This window comes from Tachysurus vachellii, chromosome 2, assembly GCF_030014155.1.
Source record: "Tachysurus vachellii isolate PV-2020 chromosome 2, HZAU_Pvac_v1, whole genome shotgun sequence".
Taxonomy (NCBI): Eukaryota; Metazoa; Chordata; class Actinopteri; order Siluriformes; family Bagridae; genus Tachysurus; species Tachysurus vachellii.
Genome location: NC_083461.1, coordinates 14,116,166 through 14,143,717, shown reverse-complemented (window position 1 = coordinate 14,143,717; position 27,552 = coordinate 14,116,166). Strand labels below are relative to the sequence as shown.

At 38.5% G+C, this 27,552-nt stretch overlaps 1 protein-coding gene across 2 annotated transcripts in view; it reads left to right on the top strand.

The window, feature by feature from the left end:
• The window catches only part of vti1a (vesicle transport through interaction with t-SNAREs 1A), a 101,769-nt gene that overhangs the window by 5,213 nt on the left and 69,004 nt on the right, over positions 1-27,552 (top strand). For both annotated transcript variants that reach the window (XM_060857933.1, XM_060857923.1), the window contains exons 2-5: positions 810-868; positions 1,789-1,899; positions 12,488-12,565; positions 22,764-22,848. In XM_060857933.1, the coding sequence (XP_060713916.1) occupies positions 810-868; positions 1,789-1,899; positions 12,488-12,565; positions 22,764-22,848 (333 nt within the window). The remainder of the gene's footprint in view (positions 1-809; positions 869-1,788; positions 1,900-12,487; positions 12,566-22,763; positions 22,849-27,552) is intronic.

Genomic DNA, 27,552 nt, shown 5'->3' with positions numbered 1-27,552 from the left:
AAAGTTTAACTACGTGTGGTCTGATGGTCAGTGTGTGGATCTCCTGAGCTGTTGCTAGTGTCCAGTACATATCCAGTAGGGACATGCATATTTCAGATTGCCCTACACTGCTTCTGTATAGAACAGCCTTTGTCTGCTCACCTTACAAAGATTTGCCCCAGGCTGTTTACTGTGTGGGCTCTGAGGTTATATCTAGGTTTGAAAAATGGATAGATGTCCAACAAAAGCTGTGTGTACTGTTGTTTTGACTGTATTGACAGACATGTGCTTTTATACTGGTTAATGGATTTTTTTGGCTGCATTTTTTTCTAGTTCTGTTTTTTCTTCACATTTTATTATTGGATTTTTTTTATGGTTGGATTTATTTATTTATTTATTTATTTATTTATAATACACTTTTGTTAATCTTACAAGCTCTCTGAGTTGTTCACATTTTATTATGGTTATTACAAGAACATATAAGGAAAAATAATGCTTTAATTTGTGTCTCACTGTCAAATTTACTGCCATTTTGTAGTTTTCACGTGTATCCTGATACTGATTTTACCGGATGGCTCTTGAGTAGTGTTTGCTGGAGTCGATAGCTTCCTGTGTGTGTTCGCACGATGCTTCTCTACAGACCAACAAAGATGTTTACATGTGGAGAAACAGCAGACATCAAATACAGATCTTTCTATGACACGAATGTGTAAATACGTCTTCAAATGCAGGCTTGTTTTTTCCTGTTGATGTGCAGGAGTAGGGCTCTTGTCATAAAGCGCTGCTTTCCCATCAACTGATCAATATGTTTTCTGCTTCTTCCTTTTCAGAGGACAAGACGCAGCTGGTTCTAAATGTCGACAAACAGCTTGAGGAAGTCAGAGAGTTGGTAGGTCTTTGATCAGTAATTTCCACTTTCCACATTTTCTCAGTAATGAATATTAGTGGGGGGGGAAGAAAAATTCCCTGCATAAACAACATCTGTAATGTCAGCAATGACATTAGACACTCTTCATGTGTCTGAAGGCTTCTGTGTGCTAGCAGTGTGATCACATCCCCATAATACAGATTTTACTGACACCACATGACACATTTCATGCCATTACCGGAGAAAGGTGTCATGTGCGATGCTAAAAATAAGAGCATGTGCTGCATGTAAATTGCTTTTGTCCTTGTTCCGACATGTAATTGTTGATTGGGCGCTGTAAATCTGCCGGGCTGTTTGTTTGCATGAGTATTTTTGTGTACGTGTGTGTGTGTTGAGTGCGGTACACATGGACACATGCAGTAACTGTCAGTGAAGAACCACAGCACTTTAACTAGATCTGCAGAGAGACTCGCTTCTCTACCTCTTTGATGACTTTCCCAAGCAGTCAGAAATAATAAGCTGATAAACATTCTATCTTTCTGAAAGATTTGGCAGTAAATGTCTTCCAAGAAATTTGTTAGTCTTTTTGCATGACAGTAAACGTATTGTTTTAGTATGTCAGGAAGCTGTGGGAGGTTTATCAGTGTAAATGACAAACCAGAAGGAATAAAGAGATTTTAAAATCCTCTTTTCACATCCGTAGAAACTTTGTGTAGAACTTGGTGTAAAACTGCTACACATCTAATCATAGGTTCCACAGGCCTGTACTTCGTCAAAGCATTTTTTTCTTTTGTGGTCTTCTGCTCCCAAAGTTGTCTTTGTTTTCTTTTCTTTTTTTTTGTTTCGTTTGCTTTAATAGGATTGTATGTTATTTTCCCCCTTCCTGTGTGACAATATGTAACTGCTTCACTAATTAAGAAAATCTAAATTGATTTGCATAGTTGGAGCAGATGGACCTGGAGGTGCGTGAGATCCCAGTCCAGAGCAGAGCCATGTACAACAACCGCCTGAAGAGCTACAAACAGGAGGTGGAGAAGCTGGAGAAGGACTTTGTGAGTACAGCACACCCAACTCTGGCTCCTACACTACATACAGCACATAAAGCTTTGTTTACGACATTGTTTACGCAACCATGCACACAAACAAAGCCAAAAAATGTATCCCCTCTTCAAAACACAATTCTTTGAAGGTCAGTGGTGTCTTCCGAGGCTAATTCTGAGTGTTTTGTGTTGTGTTGGGTCTGAGGAGTGTGAGCCTGTGCTTCTCCTCCATGTCCTTGTTTAGTTATTCATAAATTGTACCTGCCGTCCAAAACCCACCCTACACACATCAAACCTTAATGAAGGCCTTGCCCTCAGAAACTGTTTTTTGTCTTGCTTCACTCTTATTTGCTGGTTATTGTGTTCAGATAATTCTTAAGACAATACGAATACTTTTTTGCATTTACCTTTAATGGATTTGAATTGCTTTCATCATACCATTGTGCCATCTGTGAGAATGTGAGGAACGAATCTGTCTGAAATCTGAACTCACAATAAGTCTCAGCACAAACCACGTCCCATTCCTTTCTTTTCTTGTTCTTCTTCATCTAAATCCTGTGTTCAAACCCTACACGTGGATCTAATTAGAAGTATGCTCAATATCATTTCCAGATGGTAGCAGCATCAAGAAATATTACAAAAAGGCATGAAATAAATGAGAACATTTAAGAAAATGAACTCTTTCCAATGATCTGATGCTATGCCTCTGAGTCTGATGGCTTAGATCAGAGTGAGATCTTTCTATTTTTCCCCCTCAGAGAGGCCTCACACTCCTCACCATGGGCATTTAATTGGCTGAGGATTAATCTTTAACTTCTCTTGTTTGACGGATGCTGCGGTTAATTATCATGCAATTAACACTTGCTGTGCAGGGCTTTCACGTTACATTCAGCCCTCATCTGATCCTTTTAACCCTCTTCAAGCTAAACTTGTGACTTACTGTTTTCCTTTTACATGTTCAGATGCTTCCTTTGTAGGATGGCAGTTCTCAGTTTTCTGGTGTAGCTGAGTTTTTTTTTTTCTTGGTGATTGGTTTAAATCCCAGGTCATATCCTGCTTAAACACAAAGTTTATGTATGTCAGTTTGTTCAATATACATTTCCAACCAACTGCTTTTAAAGCAGGTCTGATGTTGAATGAGATTTTCTTCATTCTGTGTGTATTTGAAAGACAGCTCTCCCTGAAGCTTCTGTTGATAGTAAGCCCTAGCAAATGTCCCAAAGCTGAGAGATTCAGCAGGGTGCTCAGAAGTGCCAAATGCTTTAGCGTGTATGGCTTATCCTCTCTGCCATGCCATGCGAAGAGCACACGCACACACTTCTAAGAGGTGTCATGAAAAAGGCCATCGCTTATTTTATTTTAAAAAGGAGCCTTTGTTGTGCTTCCAAGGGAAATCAAGGCCCTGTCCTGGCCTTCCACTCATCTGGTCTTCCTGGAGCTTCTCTCGTTTTACCCCTTTCTCACATCCAGTCATTCACCCGTGTTTGAAGTCCTCCTGCCATTGCCACTTGCAACACTCAGCCTCCTGTTCAGTAGCAGACGGAGACTGGTTGACCCAGCAACTCTGCCACACTTCTAGGGGAAAAAAGAGAGTAACATATCAGAAGGACTTGCCAAAGGCGGGCGTGTTGATGATGGCTTTATTTTGATAAACGGACAGTGGGTCTGAAAGCCAGACCCTTTGGAGGCCATACATTGGCAGAGAAAAGAGTGTGTTGAGAGGGGAAATGAGGCAGGATAAGTTGATTTGTCTGTGATTGCTCATGCTAAAAGTCATTGGGTTTTGGGGACCAGAATGACATGACTCTTAGTCATGCCTTTGATCTGACAGGAGAACACCATAATGGAGGCATAATTAAATGAAGCCAGTTGCATATATAGACTGCAAATCTTCTCTTATACAAGCTCTCTTATATGGCCATAATATCATCTGCTTTTGATGATGTCCATCTAGTGTTTTTACTTAACTGTTTTTACTTATATGCTTATAAGTGTTGGCATATTGAGGACACCCAACGTTTTGCTTTAGAATAAAACATTCTGACCCGTATCATTAATAATCCTAAATATATTTTTGAGCTTTGATAGAAAATTAGAGCCTTGTACTTTGGCTTATTTTGTTTTCCTACATGATAGTAAAATGTGACAACTTGTCACATGGGATTCATATAAACAGCTCTATGAGTCACCACTTTCCACTCTCTGGCTCTCTGGCTTCAGTATTTTTCTCTGTCCTGACCAGAAGATGGCGACGTTGAACCATTGTATTCAATCGCTTACCGCCATAAACTGCTTCTGAGCTGCAGAGGTTTAAAGGCATTTGTGGATCAGAAGATCCTCTTCTTGATACAGCTAGACCCAGTGATACTCAGGAGTAGCTCTCCATATTGTTTAGATTGAGAAGAAATTAGAATCAAGAAACAGCACACACATTCTGATTAGCAAAATGACTGTTCAGCCAGAAGTATAAAAAAATAAATAAATAAATAAAAATCCCTTAAAACTCTTAAACGTTGCCTCCACTGTTACTCTGTACAAACACTTTCCACCCTCACTGGTACTCTTTCTTAGATTTTTGAAAGATTTCAGTACTGCACTGAAGTGAATAAAACTAACTGGAATCGAGTTTCCATACAGTATTCCTGTACATAGTCATTATTTATGTATGTGCACAAACTCTATATGAAAAGTCTCTATCGTTTCTAAAATTCCAAATCGGAAACATGACTTTTTTTAGCTGTAGTTTAGCAATGCCGCTCCACTTATAACACCATATTACATGATCGTACTGATGTACATGGTTGCATCAATAACATTACATAACATATATTCTTTATTTAGTATGAACACCAGTTCCAGAGATGTCCTGAAATACACAAGCAGATTTTATAATAGACATCTCAGAGGTACAATCGATGTGGCAGATTATATAAGTGCTCATGAGCTATCAGTATTTCAGTCTACAATATGCAGAGATCTGTGATGTGTAGAAGTTAAACACAAAGCTATAGACTGTCACCTTACAGTTTGTGATGAGACGTTGAATTTATTACGATTGATTTTTAAAAATCATTTGTCTCTTCTTTGAATAGTTAGAATAATAAATTAGAATATTAATTTAGTATCTATTTATTCAATTCAAATATCTTTTTTCTTTGCTGTAATTTTGCTGAATATTTTGCTAAATATTTAGTTACTTGGCAAAACCGCTGTTTTATGTAAAAATATATGTTTGTTTTATTGGTAAGTGAAATATCTAGGCTTGATGCAAAAAAAAGTGTTTTTGTATTATACTTGTGTATGAGGAAATAAAATGTGATTATTAATACTAAATGCATTTGTTAATACTTTAAGTAATAAAGTTGACGAGCACGACAAGTCTAATTAATTCCAGAAACGGTTTAAAAAACGACAGATTGGGTCTTTGTCATTTTCTCTGAGGATCTAGCGCAGCGATGGAGGGAATCGAGGGAAATGTGTCGAGGTGTGATTTGGTGGCTTTGCGAAATCTGCTCCGTGGCGCATGTGGTAATCGCAGTGATAGGAAGTTGATGAGGTGAAGTCCTGTGTCACTGAGAGAGGAAAATCAGGCCTTCTTGGCTAGAAATGAGGAGATGATGCACTTAATAGAAATGGGCTGCTATCACTGAGCCAGTAAACTAACAACCTCTCAAAACACTGCCGCTTTCTATGCGTTGATGTTGCATCATTTAGAAATCAATATCATCTTGATAAAATGTGTAACTTTATATATATATATATATATATAGACTCTATATAGATTAATGGGTTAAGCTGCATTGTTTGACCACTATAGCACTTGTCCTCATTATGTCAGTGTAGCCTTATTTATCTGCTGGACACACAGGACAATTCGTCATTTCGAGCAGGAGATAAAGCAGACCTGTCTGCCCTCCTGCTCTCTTCTCAGCACTAGCATAAAGTCATGAAGTGATGGTTTATTTTGCCAGCTGTCTTAACAATGGAAAATCATGAAGTATTTATACAATAAATTAGGGTATCATTTGTTATTTTTGTTTCCTATTTTAAAAAGCACACCCTGGAGTGAGACCCAGGAAATGTACAAATTCCAGTCTATTTTGACGTGTGTTTATTTATTTATTTATTTATTTATTTATTTATTTATTTATTTATTTATTCTTCTTCCCCCTCACTATTTACTTACAGAATAGGCAAAGTGTTTTGAAATGCTTTAAAGTTTCCCACTTGAAGTTCATTTACTTTTCTCTGACTCTGACTTAAGTGCTCCTAATGATCTCAGTGTAAAAATGTGAGCATGTTACTGGGAATATTTTAGCTTGAAGTCTGCTGGTTTAAAGGCTGAGGCCATCTTGATCAAATTTGACAGGAAGACCAGCTAGCATGATTTGTTTCTTTATCAGTGTAGACTTCTGTTCTGCTTCCTGTTGCATTGTGGTGACTTTATGTAGTTTCTGATTCTCCTCTGTGGTTTCTTTTGTTATTCGTCTTCAGTACGGATGAAATATTTTTAGCTCTATAGTAAAACTCTGGACCTTTGCGAGTACATTTGCTTTTTTTTCCATTGCAGTTATACACATCATCGTGGTTGTTTCTGACCTCTCTAAATAAAACGAAAAACTTTTAATACCATTATAAATTGGATAGCATTTAAGAGCCGTTTGAAGTTAACACTGTGTGCTTGTATTTGTTTGAAGAAGCAGCTAAAATCAATTTTGGAAACAGTTTGTAAGAGAGCGATGAACGCATGCTGTCCCTTCTTAATAAGTTCCTCATATGGCCTGGAAAAAACACCCTTAGGGTGCAACTCTTTTAAATTTGCATACATTTGTTCTTCACCTTCACAAGACTTATTTTAAAGTGTGGATGAAGTTAAGTCCAGTGGGGTTATGTGTATAATGCTCCTGTGTGAGGCAAATCTCATTTGAATTTTGCATGCATAATGAAGTAAAAAAAAAAAAAACTATATAGAAATGTATAGCATTAACAATGTAGCTAAGCTCCTATGCCTGTTTGCTATTCTCATGCTAATTGCCTCACCATTTAGCTCAGACACAGGCTGTGCTATAGAAAGTCTTCATAATCTGGTTTTATGTCGGATCAATACACGTGTAAACGCTGACATTTTAACACAGTAATAAACTCCGATATATTTGTGACTAGCAGAGTACACACACAGCTAGCTCTTAGAATAGACAACAGTGTAAGGTCAGCAGATAAACCAGCACTAAAGCTATACGGAAGAGTTAAAAGTGTGTTTCCAAAAGAGAGATGGAGAGAAAGAGAAATGTTGAGGAAAGCATGGGGGGAGGCATAGAGGGGAAAAAAGTTCTCTCTTTTTTCCCCTTTTTTTCTGGAAGGTTCAGTGAACCATATGTAGGTAGCCACAGGCTAATGGGCGATTGGTTCCTTGCTCGCCAGGTATCCTGTGCCTCAGAAATCCCTCTTCCATTTCCTCTAATCTCACCTTTTCTCTGGTGCTGACCCGGGGAGGCACATTTTAATCCCCACTGCACGCCAGAGGAGAATGCTGGGATGAGAGTGGGTCCAGCCCTGCCTGCTCTGCCAGGCTCCCTTCCCATCGGCTCTTCATTATTGATTTCTGCAGCTCTGACGAGCCAGGGTCGACTCTGCTAGCACCCGCGCCAGCCTCTTTCCCAGACTGCCATTAAAGTGCACAAGAGAACGGCAAAGAGAGAAACACGAAGACGGAAAAAACAACCTTTGATTTTTCATTAGAAATGCTTCCCTATTTTAATATTGAGTTTAATCGGCTCTTGTGCCTTAAAGAAATAACCGTTCACAGCGACTCCCCGGCCTTCAAAAAGTATATGCTGCTTCCTCAATCAAAGACCGTGGAGCTATTCTTTTGTTGGGATTTCACTTGCAGTGGTTTTTATGTCTGTTTCTCTCGCCCACTGATGATGTGAGTTGTTTGGCTTATTGACTGCTCTTGATTTACATTTAATTTAAAAAAAAAAAAAAAACTCCACCTGGCAGAAAAATCAAAACTATTTACAGCTGCTACCAAATAGTAGTATAAAGAACATTAGATACATACCACTGATAAAATAGTTGCTTTTCAAATATTTATGTAGAGATGAGCTAAATAACTGTACAGGTTTAATATACATATATGTTACATGAATAAGTCATTATGCCTTTAAACTATATAGGTAGTGCCACATACGTGTAGATAATAGTCTGGCAGAAAATGCACATAATAATTAGTTGCTTGTCTTTTATTTATTTTATTTCCTGCATTTACATTTACAGTCAGTATGGTGTGTTAATTTGCTATCTACCACATGCGTTCTTTTGGGATCATGGTAACGGATTTTTCTCCAGACCTCTGTGGTTGTGAAATGTAATACTTTGTGCATAAAAGCCACAAACCACCAGCCTGTGTGCTAATGAGAGGCTCCATGCTGCGATGTGGCGCTTGATTCACTGCATTTCTTGCATTTATTTATTTATTTATTTATTTATTTATTTTATTAAGTGACTAACACAATTATCATGTCCACACACACAGCCATTCGGTCATTTATCTTGTACAGTATGTACACATCTCTCTGATTGATTGTAGATAGGATGAATTAAATCCTTGAAATAAACTAAACAATAAAAAAAACACATTAATTTTCATTTTCTCATGCCTTTTTATGTATTTGAAAATATCTGTATATGTAAAGAGTTTCAGGCAATATTAACATCAAGAATCAGAATGAATTAAAAAGTCTGATGTCTGTCACTAGAATTAACACACAGATATTGCTACTAGATGGGCTGGATTGAGTCTTTTAGAAATTGCTGATCTGCTGGGATTTTCACACACATCAATGTCTATAGTTTACTCCGAAGGGTGTGAAAAACAGTACATGGAGTGAGCGAGGTTGCTGTGAGGGGAAATGCCTCGCTGATGAGAGAGAGGTCAGAGGAAAGTAAGCAGATTAATTCAAGCTGCCAGGAAGGATCTAGTAACTCAAGTAATCACACTTTTCAACAGTGGTGAGAAGAAAAGCATCTCAGTGTGCACATAACACGTTACAGTTAAAGATTAGACTATGCTCTTTTGGCTGTAGTTAAATGAAGAGCTTTAGAGACCTGGCTCTGTGATCATTTCTTTTTATATATAAATCACATATTTAAGTATTTGTTTAACTTAAGAGCTTTCTATTTTTGTCACACACATGCACACACGCACACGCGCACGCACACACAAACAAAAGCGTATGTGTGTGCTGTTCTTTTGGCCTGTGGAGAGTGTTAGCCCCCTGCTAGGATGTGATGCATTATTTAAGACTCTGTTGTGATACTGCAGCCTGCTTGAAAAAGTCTTTGCTTTCTTTAACCACTAAAGCACTTCATCTCTCCGTCGCACTGCTCCACTGATTCACTTGTGACCAACCAAAAGATATACATTACGCATTACATACAATATTCAGCAGCTTGCTCAGTAAGATTGTTTGTTATGTGTGTGTGTGTGTGTGTGTGTGTGTGTGTCTATATATATATATATATATATATATATATATATATATATATATATATATATATATATATATATATATATATATATATATATATATATGCATATATGCTGGTCTTAGGATCATGGAGTGTATTTTGTTTTTCACACCAGCAGTGTTTTCCTTTCTCTTAAACATGTGTAGAAGATTATTATTGGCAGAAAAAATAGGTTAAATGCCAATTTAAGTCAAAATCAGAACTGGGCAGACTTTTTCCCCACTAGTGACAAATACCTAATGAGACACACTTTGTAAATTGTAAATTAAATATCATTAATTACTCTTCATGGTTTGCCACCAACTGTGTGTGTGGGGTGAAAATAAAGAGAGGAGAAGTGGAAGAAACACATTTGCTGAGTCGCATCAGGGCCTCTCATTAAACTCTGCCCGTGGGTGTTTTCACGCCTTTAACAGCCAATCTAATGAACTGTTTATTTTCGTAGCCGACAAGGTACTTTATTTACTAGTGCATCCTTTTTTTTACTGTCAGAATAAAAAAGAGGGTGAGGAAAGAGGAAATGTGTTGTTTTTTAACAAATATGATTTTTAATTATTGATAGCATTCTATCAGGTAAACCGTGGGACACGACATAGACATATTAGAGATGTGAATTCAATACGTAATAATATGCATCTTCAATATGAATGTTATGCCTGATTTTTTTTTATTTTCTGAATTTTTGTTTTTATTCCTGACAAATGTGTTATTAAATGTGTTTTTTTTAACAGGACAGTGTCCAGTTGATTAGATGCATCTGTTAGAAAAGACACTTTGCATAGGCTTAAGCTGAATCTTTTGTATCTCAACCTGTCGTTCCTGGAAGAAAAGCACATTTTCACCCAAGATTAGAAAAAAGTGACAAAAAAGAAACAAACCAGATTAAAAGATTTTTCCTTTCTTTTCACTCGCAATAAGACATCTGTGAAAGCGCTCGTTCTTTTTAGATTACAAGTGTCTTCCTTTGGTTTCATGCTTTTGTGCAGTTTTAAGTGCTTCCAGCTTCACCATGCTGTAAATGCTATGAGAAAGTTTAAAACTGATTTAAAGTGCTAACCCTATTATTAGTTTTATAATGTCTTTCACATTAGCTGAACTTTAATGATTTTAAGGTATTTCTACCCATTATTAAAAGCAGCATGTGTCGGTCTTTGGACAAGCCGAAGCTGTAATGGTGCTTTCTGCCGAATTTAAAAGATGTGCAAATAGGGCAGAAGTATTATGCTGCTGTTTAACGTCTAACGTCAAACTAACTAATCCAGCGTTTCACTAATCAAAGCATTTCCGAAGTCTAAGGCATTTTCAGTCAGTATTGACCATCTTCTGTGCTGGAGATGAAGGAGGAATAATCATCACCTGCCATGTTTGACTGCAGGGGGAGTTTTGAAATGGTCTAAATGGTTTGGGAAATACAGCCCTATTTGTTCGGATCACAAGCTTTTCCTCGTCCGTGACTTAAAGCTACATTTGCTATTCTTTTTGTGAGCGCCCCACTCAAAGGTTACGTTGCCAAAGAAGTTGATGCTCTGAGCTACAACAAACTGCTATTTAGAAACAACAGAATGAAACAAAACAGCGTGGTTGTGTTGCAGAAGATGTCAGCGTATGTGTTCAAATAAAGTGTTCTCCAAGGCTTCCAGTTTCAATTACCAGCGAGCCGACATTCCCCAAAGTTATGCCGCTGTTTCTTAAGATGAAACTCTACTCAAATGGAACTCGTGGGTGTTTTTCTTCCCGCATAGTGTGTCAGGGTGCCTCTTTTGAGGACAGATCATTAACAATTACTGATCGGAACCGACAAAAATATGACTGCTCTGGTGGTCCATAATGCCGTGTTTATTTCTTTTTTTTTTACTTGTATATTTAAGATGCATTATGCCTCAAATATTCTTGTTTATAAACCAATGCATTTGTTAGTTAATTGAAAAAAAGTATAATCTATATAATCACTGATGTTGCAAGTATAATTATGTTGGTCTTGGTAAGAAAACTTTCTTGATGATATGAAAAAGTAATGTCATGATTTTGAATTTAAATAAAATTTTATTTGGACTTTAAATGGCTCATTGAGTCTGTATCTTGGGGTATGGGAATGTACTTAAATGTATATGTACGTATTACCATTTATTTTTATTACCATTTATTTTTATTTTTATTTTTATTATTATTATTTTTATTATTATTATTATTTTCAATAGCTTGAGCATTTTGAGTTTGTGCAGCCCCACAGCTGCAGTGAAGAGAACGTGGAGGCAGTCTCAGTAAACACTATTTATTTCTTCCTGCCACTGTGTATTTAGTTTGGAGGGTATTTGAAGAGGTTTGCTGGTTTTGTAAACACACCATACACAGCTTGTGCTCTTTCACAATTCAAGGTGGCACACTCTGAAGTGTGTGTGCGTGGGCGTATGGGTGTGCCTGTTTTCTTTTCTCTTTTCCTTCTTGGACATGGCATCCCTCTCTCTCCGGTGTGTAGCGGAGAAGACCAGGGGGGAGCGAGCCTGAATTTGATGGCTCGCCAATCGCGTCAACCTGGGTGATGAATTATTCTCTGTCTAGCTGCTTGGCTGTGCATTATCACAGGGCCTGCCAGAGTACAGCATTGACAGCAGTGACAGCCCCCAGAACACATTTCCCTCTGACAACTCACACTTTTCTAATACGCTCGCTGCCTATGCCTCCTCCTATGGTTCACCATTCTTCACTTTTTATTTATTTAAGTGGAAGGGGGGTTTTCCATTAATTCCATGGCTCAGATTCACCTCAAACCAAAATGGCTTTAAACACAAACAAACAAATATGCTCACTTACTCTGTTATAAGTACAACACAGTGTAGAGAAATGTAAACATTTGTTTCATGTTTTAATCCATTAGGGGGCTCTCGTGCTTCAGAAATACGTGTGATTTTTCATTTTTCTTTTCTTTTTTTTTTTTTAAGTACATCTGAACTAAAACTTGTTTTTCTTTCTCTCTCCCCCCTCCTTTACTCTCTTCTTCCTTCCCTTGGTCTTTCTCCCTCTCTCCCCTTCTCCCTCTTTCTCTTGTTCTCTTTCTCTCCCCTCATTGCAGAAAAGGTCACGTATTGCCTACAGTGATGAGGTGCGGAACGAGCTCCTGGGGGATGATGGGAGCTCCTCAGAGAGTCAGGTAGGGAGCTAATCAGGAGCTTTGGGCTCCTGGTGTGGGTGGCTGCTCTGGGGCCATTAGGGTCCCCTTCTCTCACATACACAGCCTCTCTGCTATTGGCACCCAGTCATGTGGAAGCAACACTGTTTAATGCAAAGCTGGCCAGTGCTGAATGGGCTCCAGGCTCTGACCGTGGTCTGGGCAGCACCAGATTGGGACGTATTGGCCCTTTCGCCCAGCTGTTCTCCATCCGTCTGAGTGCTTATCTTTTCTCAAAAATGACCCCCTCTATCCTCCTTAAAAAAAGAGAAGAAAATCTGCAGCTTTCACAGTCTTTTAAGCACACGTGGTGGGGGTGAGAACCTCCCAAAGTCAAGAACACAATGTATATTGTAGTAAAGTAGCCATGTTGGTGTAATATCAGCTTTCAGAATAGAGTAAACATTCTATGTATACTGAAACGGTGGGATCGTAAATAGAAGTTAGCATGAAACAGTAAAGAATGAAGATGTAGTGTTTTCTGAAACTAATTCTGTTTAAGACTTGAGCTCTACGCTGATTGTCCAGCTCGACATCTTTGTGTGCGCAGCTCAATTAGAAATGACATGATGTAAATCTGGTAAAGAGATAATCAAGTTACAAAAATTGGAATGATTTATTCTTGCCAAAAAACAAAAAGAGGAAAAAAAAAACCCTGCTTATCTTTTAAGGCCTGTTACAAAATCAATAACCCCAGTAAACTGGACATATCAACACAAATGCTTTTTGCCTGCATCATCTATACTGCAAACATTTATACTGAATTATAATTGTTCTACACATGCTAAGTAGTCAAGTACTTTTTTAATGGTCATATTGTGAAAATGCAGTACATCAGTATAAATTGTGAGCAAAACTCAGCTAAGTAAAGTTTTTTTTTTTTTACCCCCAATTTCCTTTAGCGTTTCAGAAACAACCCGTTCACAGCACATCTTACTAACGTATGTAAGCTTAGCCTAGATCCATAATTGATCTGCATACTTCCATCAAACTAGTGGCCCATAAACAGTGTGTGTGAGATATTTATACAGGAGTTAAAGAGTAGATGTAACCCCGAAGCTGTCTTATTTAGTGACATTTCTGACAGTGACGATTCCTCTTAAATTACTGTTAAAGGAACAACATGGACTATCACTGTTTCCCTCTCTGGCACAAGTTCTTCGCATCATTTAAACCTCAAGTCACAATCATTTCAGTCCTTTGAGCCGTTTGACTGGCCACTTCAGTGTATGGGCTTAATAATTAAATAATCCAAAACCACTAAAACAAAGTTTAGGTATAAAAAGCTCTATGACTTTGAATAGTGGAATTATGTTTGTAAATGTATGCTGATTGTGGACAGAATTCACTTTATAGTTAAAGGGTTCCTTTGCTGCACAAAAAAAGAGCACTTCAGCTTTACATTACTGCAATTCCCAACTAACCAACAATCAACGTGCAGGTTAAAATGAACTTGTCTGGTCACTAGCAGCACTAGAGCTTTGCAATCCGAAGATTTTATCAGTATTGTTATTAACTATTTTTTAGTTCCAAACTGCCTAGATGCAGCTAATGTGATGTTATACTTTTTATCTAATCTTTAGTAAAAATATTTAAAACAACATCAAAAAAATGCCTATCTTTCTTGTTAAGTCCTCTTACAACAATAACCCAAGTAAATTATATATTAAATATTATATTACGATTAAAAAAAAGAAACATTAAAATTTTAATGAGTCATTGTAAATGATACAATTTTATACTTAAAAATAAAAGATTATAGAGAAATATACACAAATAAATCTATAAAATACATTAACATTTATTTTAGATTTTCTAATGTAATGAAATGTAGTTACATGCAACACTATTGTATTGCTTGCCAGCCTAAATATTATGATGCATACCTTGTGTCATTCAAATGAAGAATCAGGAATTATATGTGTATATATATATAATGATATGATATTTTTGTCATAGGTCCACCCCCTAAAATATGTTTCTAAATATCTACTGTTTTCTGTTCTGTCCTTAGGCTGGCAGTAGAGGAGCTCATGTTAGTAATCAGGAATTCTCATTTTACGTGTAAATTTAAAAAATAAATTGAACAGAAAATGTGGGGTCAAGTTGACTTGATTTGAAGTCTCACCCCCTTTTCCAGGTGTCATTCATACTTCATTTCCATTTTAAAAACTTCGGGAGTTGTCGACTCGGCCGTGCCGCGAGCCGAGTGCTCGGAACTTCAAAGTTTTTAATTGAGCAAGACGGGTGTGATGGAGTGGAAAGGAGGAGATGGGAAAGCTGGGGCAAGTCGGTCAATTTAATTCCTGATGATCTGAAAGAGGTCAGGATCATTTCATATAGCAGTAGCTGAGCAGAGCATTATTGCTCACAAATCTGTTCACTACATGGAAAGGATTTCTAGCAAAGTAAATACGGAGCTGTTATAAGTTCTAAAAATGGCATGTTGGACTTGCGATAATGGCTGAAAAATGGTTTAATAGAGCGCTGCATTTATTCGTTATCTGTATGCGGACAGAGACCGAATTGGCACTATCGCAATTTTTTTTTTAATAATGTGATGCTCTGCCATTGCATCCATCTCCACCCTTCCCACCCAAAACAGCCTCCTTACCACACACACATACACACACACACACACCTGTGGGGAAGCACACACATTTTGTGCGCACAAACACTCTATGGAATAGTTTTGATTTCAGTCACAGCAGAAGGCTTGGCCACAAGAGATTGAGCTGGTTTAAACTGGCACAGAGCAGATTTTACAGCCTACAAAGGAAGTAGATTAGCACTTGTATCGAATTCTGTATTGACCAAAAAAATGTTGTTTGAAAATGCATTAATTATCATAACATATAAATTGCTACAGTGCAATTTTAAATCCTGGCTCACAAAATGCTGGGTTGGAACACTGAAGCATAATTATAACATTTTATGGCAGCGCGTGCACACACACACACACTCAATCAGTATAGTGAGAGCAGGTAATGCAAAAAAAAATAAAAATGGATTTGTTCTTCTGCTTTATGAATGAAGACGAATCAAAATAGAAAAGAAGGAGCTCAAGCTTTAAATTCCCCATGCAAATCCACAATGAAGGCTCCCAGTCATCCACGCAGCACAAATAAGATTGAACATGTTTTGTTTGCTCTGCATTGAGATGTTGTTGTAGCAACGGCTCAGTGCGGCTCGCACAAAATTAAAAAGGCACATCTTTATACAGTGGATTAATTTTTAGACTGATGAATGCTGACCGTAAAAATAATACACACATTCAGGTCTTAGCGTGATTTATTTCTTCCCAGCATAAAAAGACGCAGACATGTTTTTGTGTATCTAGACTATTTAGATTGACTGACAGATTTAGTCCTGCATTACTTTGAAAGAACTCGTGAAGAATATGAACAATATAGAAAATAACAGAATATGCTATTTGTATATGGTAAGAATTTATGTCTAGTCCATTTTAAATTGCATCCTTTATTTATTTATTTATTTATTTTTTTACAATATTAGAAATATTGAAAATTTTTATGAACCTACTTTTGCTGTTTTTATTATTATTATTATTACTTTTCTTTTTTTTCTTTTTGTTTTTTTTTCACAGACTATTAGATTGTTGCTTTTAGTGATGAAATAATTTTTGCGAACTCACAAAAATCAGTATTTTGTTTACTAATGTTCAGAGCTCCGGTCTTTTTGCTTTGTCTTCAGTCGACAGCACGCTTAAGGAAACGCTTCAGCTCCACACAGACTCCGTCGTCATCGAGGCACCAAGGCGCTTTTACATTACACCTCACACCCGATCCACTTTACACTTTTATATTTATTTTGTTTCTTATTTATGATTCTTATTTATGATGCAAGTGCTCCATTCTGATATGATGGCAAGTGATTTTAAAAATAGAATAATTCTAAATGACCAGCACCCACATAAGAGAGATAAAAGAGGTCTAATAATGGCCCTGAGCCTCCCTTTAGATCTGTTAACCTTTAATCTCACACAAGAAATGGAGATAAAAAAAAAAAATAAATCACCTGCAACGGCTGACAAATTACCAAACTTGTCCTTCCTCTCCTGTGCTGTGACTGTGTTGTGTGTTCATAATAAGCACAGCTTTCTCTGGCAAGAACATTTTACCGACATGGAGAGCTATAAAGCGAGCTGTATGGAGCTATATAAAGGGCTATATGGAGTCAGTACAAAAACATTAGATTTCCTAACAGTTTTCCAGCAAATAAATAAATAAATAAATAAATAAATATGCTGAAACAAAAATTCACACAGTAAAATTAAATTATAAAGATCTCACCAAATATTTAGAATAGTATATATATATTTTTAAATGTTGAAACATTTAATTTTAATATTGTTGAAAACATCTTTGCTTTACAGCATTTCTTTGTATGTGCGTCTGTGTGTATATGTTGCTAATATGATTCCCAGTAAAATTCAGCTGCAGTTTTGAACAATAGGAGGCATTTAAAATGTGAACTAAATCCAAACTATTAAGAAATTGTCCCTCAAAGTATTCAGGCGGGCCGAGTGAGTACTTGGGAAAAATACTGTAGAACGGTTGATTTAAAATAAATAAATAAATAAATAAATAAATAAAATAAATAAATAAATAACAGCACAGTTGAGCAAGTCTTCTAAACCTGAACCAAACCCGCTTGCGTATCAGACCGTCAGTTTCAGATCCTCCAATCAGATGCGTTTATGTAAATTGTTTAGCTAAAGGCGGCTCATACGACCAGAGACTAGCTACAGGGCTAGAAACATGAACTCCAAGAAGATTCTCCTAGATGTTCGATTAAATAACTAATGACATGCCATTTTTAATAAAGACGTTAACACTGAAATTATAAATGCTTAAAGATGACAGAAAAGTGTCTCAGTGTTGAACTCATACCAGGGGTGTCTCATCTGAGTGATTAGTGAGTTACCATTAAAGTTACCATTGCAAACTGGAGATGAGTTTACTTGCACTATAGGACCTGAAAATAGCGTGATAAAGTAATTTTTATTTGATGTGTATCTTCTTATAGAACGCATTGTATTAGCTTAACATTGTGTTCAGAGTTCTAATGAATGTAACGTAGGCTGCATGATACAGCGGCACTAGGATTTATTAACTCTGTGCCACTCTGATTGGTCAGAATTGAAATGACGGATATTTTATTGATTTATTTATTTTTGATAAATCATGAAGATGCAAAACAATGAGAGTGTGTGTGTGCCCTGTGATGGGTTGGCACTCCGTCCAGGGTGTATCCTGCCTTGATGCCCAATGACGCCTGAGATAGGCACAGGCTCCCCGTGACCCGAGGTAGTTCGGATAAGCGGTAGAAGATGAATGAATGAATGAAGATGCAAAACAGAACATTTCAGTTCAAGTCGGATGTACTGTACTCACTATATTTTGTACTGATTTTCCACTTTACTCTTTACTGTGGCTTTTTTTTCTTTTTTTTTTGCTGTATCTAGCTCTGTGATCTGATGTTTTTCCTTCCTTTCTTTCTTGATAATGATAGTTAAGACATTGCGAGTAGAGAAATCCTTTCTCACTCTTTGTGTGTAATGTGACAGTGAAAGAACTTGATCTCTCTCTCTATCTCTCTCTCTTTTCAGTACAAGGCTTGCGTTTAGCTTGGTTTAATGTGCTTGTCTATGCTTTCTAACATGCAAACAGATAAATCATCAAGGTTAATTCTGTACCTAGCTGCATGACTGATCTGCTTCATGCCATTTCTCATTTGTTATCTCTCTTTCTTTTTCCCTTCCTTCCCCTCTCTCTCTCTCTTTCTTTCTCTCTCTCTCTCTCTCTCCATCTGTTTCTGTGCCTTCATGAGGCAGTTGATAAAGTTACGTGAAGAGGTAAGCCCTCCTCCAGGTTTACTTGTCTGTTTCCCTGAATCTTCTACTTATTCTCCTCTTTTATTTCAGTTGAAGAACGCACTTAATCTGTTTATTTATTTATTATTATTATTATTTATTTTTAAACCATTTGCTTTCGAATGAACGTCAACAAGACGCGGCTCTGTGGATTTCACCCGAACCATCCTGTCACACATCTGAAAAGTGATGATTAGTGAAGCTGACAAAACATGTACGTACATTTAAAAAGGAAACCCAACGTGGTTTTAAAGGGATTGAGGACAGGTGGGGGCGTGAACACTTTTAAATGTCACTCAGCTTTCACATGCTTACAATACTGGCTCTAACAGAGTACTACTAATAATCTAATCTTATATAATGCTGTTTTTTCTTTATAGTGCCAAATGCCAAATTAATATTATAATATCCAGATTCTAACCTGCCAAGAATAATATCTGTGTATTATTTATGACAAATATGGAGGAGTAAGAGATATCCATGCTTCAAATACAGCTCTGATTGTCGAAACGACAGCAAGGCGAAATGTAATTTCTTCTTCTTCTCCGTCGTCTTCTTGTTCGGTTTGAGAATGCGGTATTTATGACCACTGAAGCGAACAGTGTATCTGGATCTTCTGTAAAGCTAATGCTAATGTAATAGATTAGTTTTGGATGAGATTAGAGAGTGATTCTAAATGCTTTTTTTTTTTTGTATACATCAGACTTTGCGATAATACGCATAGTGGAAGGATAAAAACCATTCAGGCGTGTGTGTGTGTGTGTGTGTGTGTGTGTGTGTGTGTGTGTGTGTGCAAATGTTTTTTCGTTTTTTTTTTCCTTCTTCTTGGGATTCCCCTAATCATAGCCACATGCATCCGCTGTAAGACAGACCGCACTATCTGGACATCTCCATTCACAAAGAAAATTCGTAGCCATCCATACATTACTCCAGACTGCTCCTCCCTGTATCGTCTCTCTGCCAGCCTTTAGAAAAGCACCTATTTAGCGATTGCTTATCTTCAGAGACAATAGTGTTGATGATGCAATTTTTTGATACACCAATTCTTTTGGAGAAAAACGGGAAAACGTGTTCTGTACTAAAGTGTGTTTCAGATGTCAGATCTAAACAGTCCAGCCTCGGCTTGCAAACCCAATGAAAGGGAAAATGTGAAAACCCCTGTATAAGATTCAATTAAAAGATCTTCAGATTTTATAACAGGCGGCCCTTTTTTCCCATTTTCAGAATATTTTTGTGTGTAGTTAACTTTGAATTATAAAAAGAAATCTTTAAAAAAAAAAAAAAAGAAAGTACTGGCTTTTCTGAACTTGCAGAGATTAATTTGACTAAATTTAAGAATTTTATTAATTTGTTTGGATATATATGTGTGTGTGTGTGTGTGTGTGTGTGTGTGTGTGTGTGTGTGTGTGTGTGTGTGTGTGTCATCCTTTGTTTGTGTGTTTGTGTCCAAGCGAGCTGTTGGATTTGTGTGTCTGTCTGTTTTTGGCTGAATCTTTTGTAGTAGTGTTTAGAATTTTTTTTTTTTAAGCTTTTCAGACATGAATAATCCCACTGATGCAAAAGCCACCCAATTCTCCTGCATCCATAATTTAGAAGCGCCTCCCAATTCTCAGGACGTCGCTATCCTTGACTTGTGTTTTTATTTCTGAGTTTTTGTGCTTTTTGTCTTTCTTCCACATCAGCAAACAAACAGGGAGTATGGATTAGCCTTGGGTCAGAAGACACCTTCATTATTCTCACACACTTTGTCTGTAAGAACGGGTTAAATTAGGTTTGATTTTCCTCCGCCGCGCACTTCACCTTTCCCTTCTGTTTTCCTGAATTTTCCTCAAAGGCCGCATATCTTATCTACACTTAGCATGCATTTTAAAAAAAAGCTCCTTCTCCTCCACTGGAAAACATGTTTAAATATTTAGCACCCATACTCACAGCTGTTTGACACTTGTAATTCCACATCTTACAAGTCCCAAACAAACCATGTAGATCACATCGTCAGCCCAAATCACAGCTGTCATCATTATTCACTTTGACTCTTGCCGCTTAATGGAATAATAAAGAATCTGAACTTTTGAAAATTGAGGTAGTAAGTGCTCGTGTTTGAAATTGGGGGAAAAAAAGGAGAGAAAAGGGAAGAGAGTTCTTTTGAGCAGACGACTACATTGTTCTGTCTTTCTGTTAATAACTTGCAAGTGATTTTTTTTCTTCTCCTTAAAAAGAGAGATACAAAAACAAAAAAATACAGTTAGAGCTTCTAAGATTTTTTTCAGGGGGAGATGTAGGTACTGGATTAAAAGGAATAAATGTATAAGCAGAAATGGAAAGGTGCACAGAGTATTTATCATGCACTGTTTTAAGGCAGCTCTTCTCTTGAACTCTGGAGCTGTTTTGATGACAGCCTGTTGCTCGCAAAGCCAGTCAGGGTTTGTCTGGGTGTATGGATGGCTGAGACGTATTTGTACTGTATTTGTGTAATTGCTGTGTTTCTGTTGCTGTGTCTGCTTTGCCGTATGTACGCAGGCCTACCTGGATTCCTGCGTGAACCCCCCAGATAGCTTAGAGTCAGGATTTGGCAGCTTCCTGCGTTATGACTTATGACATTGCCCATGTCTACAGTTAATGTAGCAAAGACCACAGTGAGACCCTAGTCCCTCCTCTTTTTTTAGACTTCCAGGTAGTCTTTGGGATTTTTTTTTAACCCTCCTTTTTTGGCTTCTGAGAGGAACTAGCTGCAGAACAGCGTAGTGTCGTCACAGCGTCTGTGTGGCCACCTTCACCCTCAGCTCTGCTCCTGTATGCTCCGAGCGCAAGTGCATAATGCGAACGTTCCCCTCCCACAATGAAAACCGCCATCCCCAAAAAAAAAAACACCTCTCCCGTAGCAGACACAGAGAGGGAGAAGGGAAACGAGCGCAAAAAGGAGAAAAATTCAAGGAAAGGCTTTGAAGTGGCTTTTCCCCGCACAAGTCTGCTGGCCGTCTCCCCGAGACGTGTCACCTTTGCCGAGAGGGAATAGGGAAATCACGTTTCGAATGGTAATGATAACATACTAATCACTTGAGCTCTTTGAAGCGAGCTGCTCTGTCAGTATCCCTGGCTGCCTCGTGCTCCCAGGCACACAGGCACACATCCGTGGTCTAGGTGTATTAGCTTAAGCATTGCATGTCAATACGTCCCCTCCATCTCCGCTGATCCAGAGGGGCTCATTAAGCACAGCCGACTCCCTTTTCCCTCTGCGTACACCACCCCCATCTTTCTCCTTTCACTCTCTCTCTCTCTCGCCCTCTCTTTCTCTCCATTCTCTCACTCTCATACCCTCCCATCTTCTCTCTATCTCTTTCTCCAGCTCTCACACCCCAGAAACTATTACAAGTATTTCTTCAATTTTAAATGACATCTGTCAACCGAAGAGAGAAGGAAAAAAGTTTTTTTTTTTTCTTCTTTTCTTTCTCACCCTCTCTTCTCTGTGATTGGCAAACTTTAAAAAGTGGGATTTTATCTGTTTTTTTTTTTTCTAGGAGTGATTAGCTGGTACATTTTTTTGAGAGCTTTACTAGAACTGCAGTCAGTTTTTAGCCCTTTTTCTCTTTCTGATGGTGTAAACAGAGGTAACTATAAAGTGATACACTGGCGGTAGTGTTTCTGGCTGGAGGGCAGACATTACAACATTATAACCTTATATTGTATTTTATTCACTTCTGTTAAAGCTGCAGAAGGTTTACCCTTTTTTAAAGAAGTGAAATTCTGTATCTATTTAGCTTAGTGACTTGCTTATCTCCTAAAACTGTATCAAGGCTTCTCCTATTAGACCTTTAAGAGACGGCATCAAATTATAGCTCAAGTGGCAGAATTAGAAGAAATGTGTTTGAGTGTAATGAGGTTTACATGTTGCACCCCGAGTCTGTCCAACACACCGGAATTAGCAAATCCGAATCTGTGAGCGCTAATTTATTAAAGCGCAATTAGTCTTTCCTCCCATGCTAAACTTTGCCCTGTTGCTGAATGTGATGTAATGAGTTCCTGTAACGATGAACAAATCTGCGAGTGGAGACAAACCTCTATTATAAAGGAGAAAAGATTTCTGTGTGTGTGTGAGTATGTGTGTGTGCGCTTAGATGCATTTCTATACAGAGCATTCTGTGCCATTAAAGCATTCTGTAGCAGAATTTGATCAAATGTCAGGTTTGAATATGAAGAATTAACACGTGTTAATGTTTTATTTTTCTCCATAGTGTCCTAGCACTTTCACACATTCACACACTTTTTATTTAACTTGGTTTGTTTCAGAGAGCACATCTGTTGGACAACACAGAGAGGCTGGAAAGGTCATCTCGAAGACTGGATGCTGGCTACCAGATAGCGGTGGAAACCGGTAAGCATTGTGGGTAGGGGGATGAACGACAGCAAATTGTCTCGCTCGTGTGCGGGTTAGTGCGGTGGAAAAAAAGGCCTTGACGACTGGTGACATTTTGCGGCGCACATCAAAGGCAGGCAGGGAGAGCGACGTGTATAGACGAGGTAGCACCGGAGCTGCAGCTCAGCATTAGACGAACACAAAACACACAGCCTTATCTTCCATTCAGCCATCCTCGAATGTGAGACGCAGAGTTTTTATTATTGGCTCGAAAATATGACTGGGGAGGGGGAAAGGGTTTTTCACTGAAATAAACAATGTCAGCTTTCCTTAACAATTTTGTGGTTTAAAAAAAACAAAACAAAGATATTTCTAAATAAACTACCGTCTGAATCATATTCTTGTCTTACACTCAGGTTTCATCTTTAAATATAAGAAAATGAGCTAATTTAGATCTGAAATAGATTAAATCTGCAGGCATATTTTTTTTCCCCTGATGCTGCCACTGTTATTGAGGCAGAGTGTATTCCTCAGAGACGTATCAAAGCTCCTTCTTCAAGAAGCAACTGGCTTTCTTTGGCTTCCGCTGTAGTTTTGAAAAGTTTGTTAATTTACACTATAATGGCAGAGTGGCTTATGTGTGACATCGACAGTGTTAATAATTCAAGTCGAGAAAGGGTTGCACAGACCACTGGCTTTTGATGTCATGCGAGCAGAACTTACAAATTCATAAATACAATCTGCATCTGCTGCTTAAAAATTTAGTTTCATTTGTTTCAGATCATCTCGAGCTCGTGCTTTATTATTTTTTTTCCTTGCACTCTTTCTCCTGACTTGCATAATGTTCTAGCGGTTTCACCCGGCGACGTGAAGGCCCTTTGTTATTTTTTTTATCCGAAGTTATTTTATTTTATTACTTTTGCTCGAGCGTTTGATTCTCGTCTACCCTCGATCCGTAGCGCAGCCGTGTCCGCTCGGCTATAACAGCAGCACCAGGCCTCCTGTGTGGGGTGTGTTTGTTCTTAAAGGACCACTCCTGTGTCCTTGAGACCCACCGAGACATGCATTTTTTCCTCCTTCTTTTCTGTGTGTGCTGTGAACACTGAACGCTGCGTGTTTGCCCAGCTCTACTCTGTGCTAACTGGACCATGGCAGAGCCACGGCGGTCCTGAGCGGCTAATCCGCGACCTCCTCGCCCCGAAGCTCAAGCCCTTTGACACACATGCAAACACACCTGCCGCTTCACGAAAGTAGTAGAAAAACCAAAACTGGACCAAAGGGAGTGGCCGTGTGTGTGTGAGAGAGCACACAGTAAACACACATGCGTAGCATCAATCGTAAAGATCTGTGTGGTTTAGGAGGTATGACGAATAGCACTGACCTTCTGTACATGAGTTAACTGATGCTCAGCTTTCTTGTCTTTTGTCTGGGCAGGATGAAACCACAGAATGCACCGTAGCTACTGCAGTACAAGCGTAAACAGATTTGTATGTCTCAATATAACTCTGTTGCCAGTAGACCCCAAAAACAGTGTATTTGTTGCATGAACGACGTCTCCTTTTAGTTTTAGGAGCCAAAGGTTTCAGGGTAAAATAATGAAATATTTGTTTTATGATGGAGAAAGATTAAAAAAAAAAAGGCTTTGTGTTTGTAACAGCTGTGAGTGCCAGTGTTTATAGCTCAGCGGTGTAGAGGAGAGTTTGGTGTGTTGAGTCCTAGTGTGGCATGTCGGGAGCACTCCAGGCCCTCTGAGAAATATTAACAGTGCTCTCTGGACATGCAGAGCTATTTAGCACACTGTTTGTTTCATAAATAAAGTATGCGATGTCATTAGGAGATGGAGCTTCTTTAGAGCAGACTCAACACAAGGCGGGTAAGCCTGAAGCCACGGAGGAAAAGTAGAAAAAGTAGCCAATTTAAGCATATTTAAATCAGGGATGTCCCAGAGCCTGAGAGCACCAAACAATCTCCAATCAAAGGCAAGGACACGGCCAAGGATTTCTGTAGTTGACAAGTGTTTGCCAAATCAACAACTGAATTGACTGTAATATTTTGTAATAGTTGCATCACATTCTCACTGGGCCATAAACAAAAGCAGCCTTTTTACAATGAGCTCGGACGTTAAAATATTCACTTTTTGACAAGGAAATACTTCAGTTGACTTGAGAATGTAATAAATGTTAAGGTGTTCTTGAGAATTAGTGCTGTTGACGGGCACACACGCTGGCGGCTGAGGTAAACAGAAGGGATGTAGTGACTGTTAAAGCTGCACTGGCCTTTGAGCGCACCGCAGCAGTGTCTGCTCCAGATCGATGGGGCAAAATGAAGGCAGCTCATTAAGGATTGATTTCAGCAGCGTTTAGATAAGCAGAGAGGAATCGGGACGCTGCCCCTGGGGCCCTTGCTGCGGCCCAAAGTTCATGCAGAGCCAGGTAGAGAGCAGCTCCACAGGTCATCAGCTTTATTAACACCCAGATAAGCTGATTAGGCCTTGTCAATCAAACGTGCCAGTGACTCAATCGCAAGCCCCTCTCTCACGTGTGCGCGCTCGCTCTTTTGTGATAAATCATTGAAGCGACCAACAAAGCATCAGCCATGGCGGCTAAGCTAAGCAGCCCTGCAGTTGTCACCAAGGCAGACGTGAGGACCCTGTGATGATGTGACGACTATATTAAAGAGTACATCAATTTGTTTCAGAGCGGTTTGATTTTTTTTCTGCCAGTATTAAAAGAACGAGCGTGGGGGGGAAGCGGCGTCATCAATGAGGGCTTCACGCAAAAGCCAAGTGTGTCAGGATAGGAATAAATAAAGAAATAAGTGATGGAATGAAAAAAATAATTATATTTTGTAAACATAAAAAAAAATTGCTGCTCACTTTTGAAGCCAAGCATGGCTTTGAGACTTGCTGTGTCAGTCCATAGGTGCTAGAGATTCCCAATATTATACACACAATTCTCTCTCTCTCTCTCTCTCTCTCTCTCTCTCTCTCTCTCTCTCTCTCTCTCTTTCTCTTTCTTCTAGGATTCTGAATAACACAAATAATATATAAACAGAAATCTTTGTAGTTGATTCGACTTTGGTACAATTAGCTCCTCTAGATTTTTTTGCAATCATTCATTTAATTCTCTTGCAATGGGATCGTATCTTTTATTTTATTTTATTTTATTTTGTTTATTTCTACAGCTGTCTTGTACGTTAAAATTAGTGAAAGTGCTTTGGAACAGTAGAGCCGCTCCTGTGCAGATAAAAGTGCACTAAAATGTGCAAGGCTAGTCGTGTTTCTGTTTTTGTTTTTGTTTGTTTTTTTGGCTTCTTTTCTGAGGGTTAGTTAAAAATCTAGGGCAGAATGTGTGGAAATCAAGCCGCATTCATTCACGGTCAATTACACACTTTTATTTTCATTAACATCTTTACATTTTTGCAGACTATTTAATGCTTTCAATATTTAATTGAAAAGTGTCATCTATCCCTAATAGGATCACTTTTCAGAATAATTTATTTTACAGTAAATTAAATCATTCAACACAAACCCATCTTTAAAGAGGATGATTTGGATGATTTCCTTAAGGTATAGCAAGGAAAAGAACTTGGATTTTGTAGTTTGATTAAATCTGAATATTGCTTTTCAAAAAGAATCTGACGTTTTTTGATAATTGTTTGCTTTAATGCTGCCGAGCCGCAAGAGTTAAATATTTTAAAACCTGCTTTTCAGTTCTGAAGACTGGAAAATTCGAGTAGAAAACGTTTTCAAAGTGAAGTGTTGCCTCTATCTGTCTTATGGATGCTACCTGTTTACATTAGCAATGTTTCTATACTCCCACACACCATTTTTTTCCCCTCCACATATGTGATATAGAAGATTTTTAAGGATCTGTAACAAGGTACATGTTTGTGTACACATGCTTATGTGCGTATGTTTATGAGTGTGAGAGAGAATAATATAACTTTATAACGATATAACATTTTTTTTTTTTTACTCTGTAAATCTACCCACGGGTGAGCTGTTTATCGCCAAACCCCCTGGCGGATGAAAGGCAATGCAATAATGATTTTCTTCTCTCCTAATCGGGCCTTGTCAGCGAGGCGTCTTATCGTGGAGAGGAAAATGACACCGATCCTATCGAAGAGCTCAGAGTCCGAGTCCATGGCGTCCCCCCCTCAATCACGGCGGACCCGGCCTTGCCGTATCTAGTGCTGCCACAAACGGCAGGCGACGCGTTTTTCATCTGGACTTCAAAAACGGGCCTCATCATTAAAATTGCACCCGCGTTCGGCTGCGGGGATCAGCCGCTCCGGAGCGAAAATGGGATGTGGGAGAGGAGACTCGCTAAATGTGCTAATTCTGCCCTCACATGTTTACGGCTTAATTTTAATCGGTTTGAGCGAGGAAGGGGAGGAGGACGAAGAGGAGTTGGGTTGGGGGGTAAAAGAAAGAGCCTTGCATTGCAGTAAATCGCCATTATCTTTGACGCAGAAGGATTCTGCTGTTCCAAGGATTTGGGGTCCACTGGCAACAGTGTTATATTGAGACATACAAATCTGTTTACGCTTGAACTGCGGTAGCTAAGGTGCATTCTGTGGTTTCAGCCTGCCCAGACAAAAGACAAGAAAGTTTCACAATGGCAAGCCAGCACACATCCTCTTAAAGCGAGAGCTGAACCAACACACTCGAGTAGCCTGGGTGTGCGTTATGATGTCTAACTGTGTACCTCTGCGATTTGT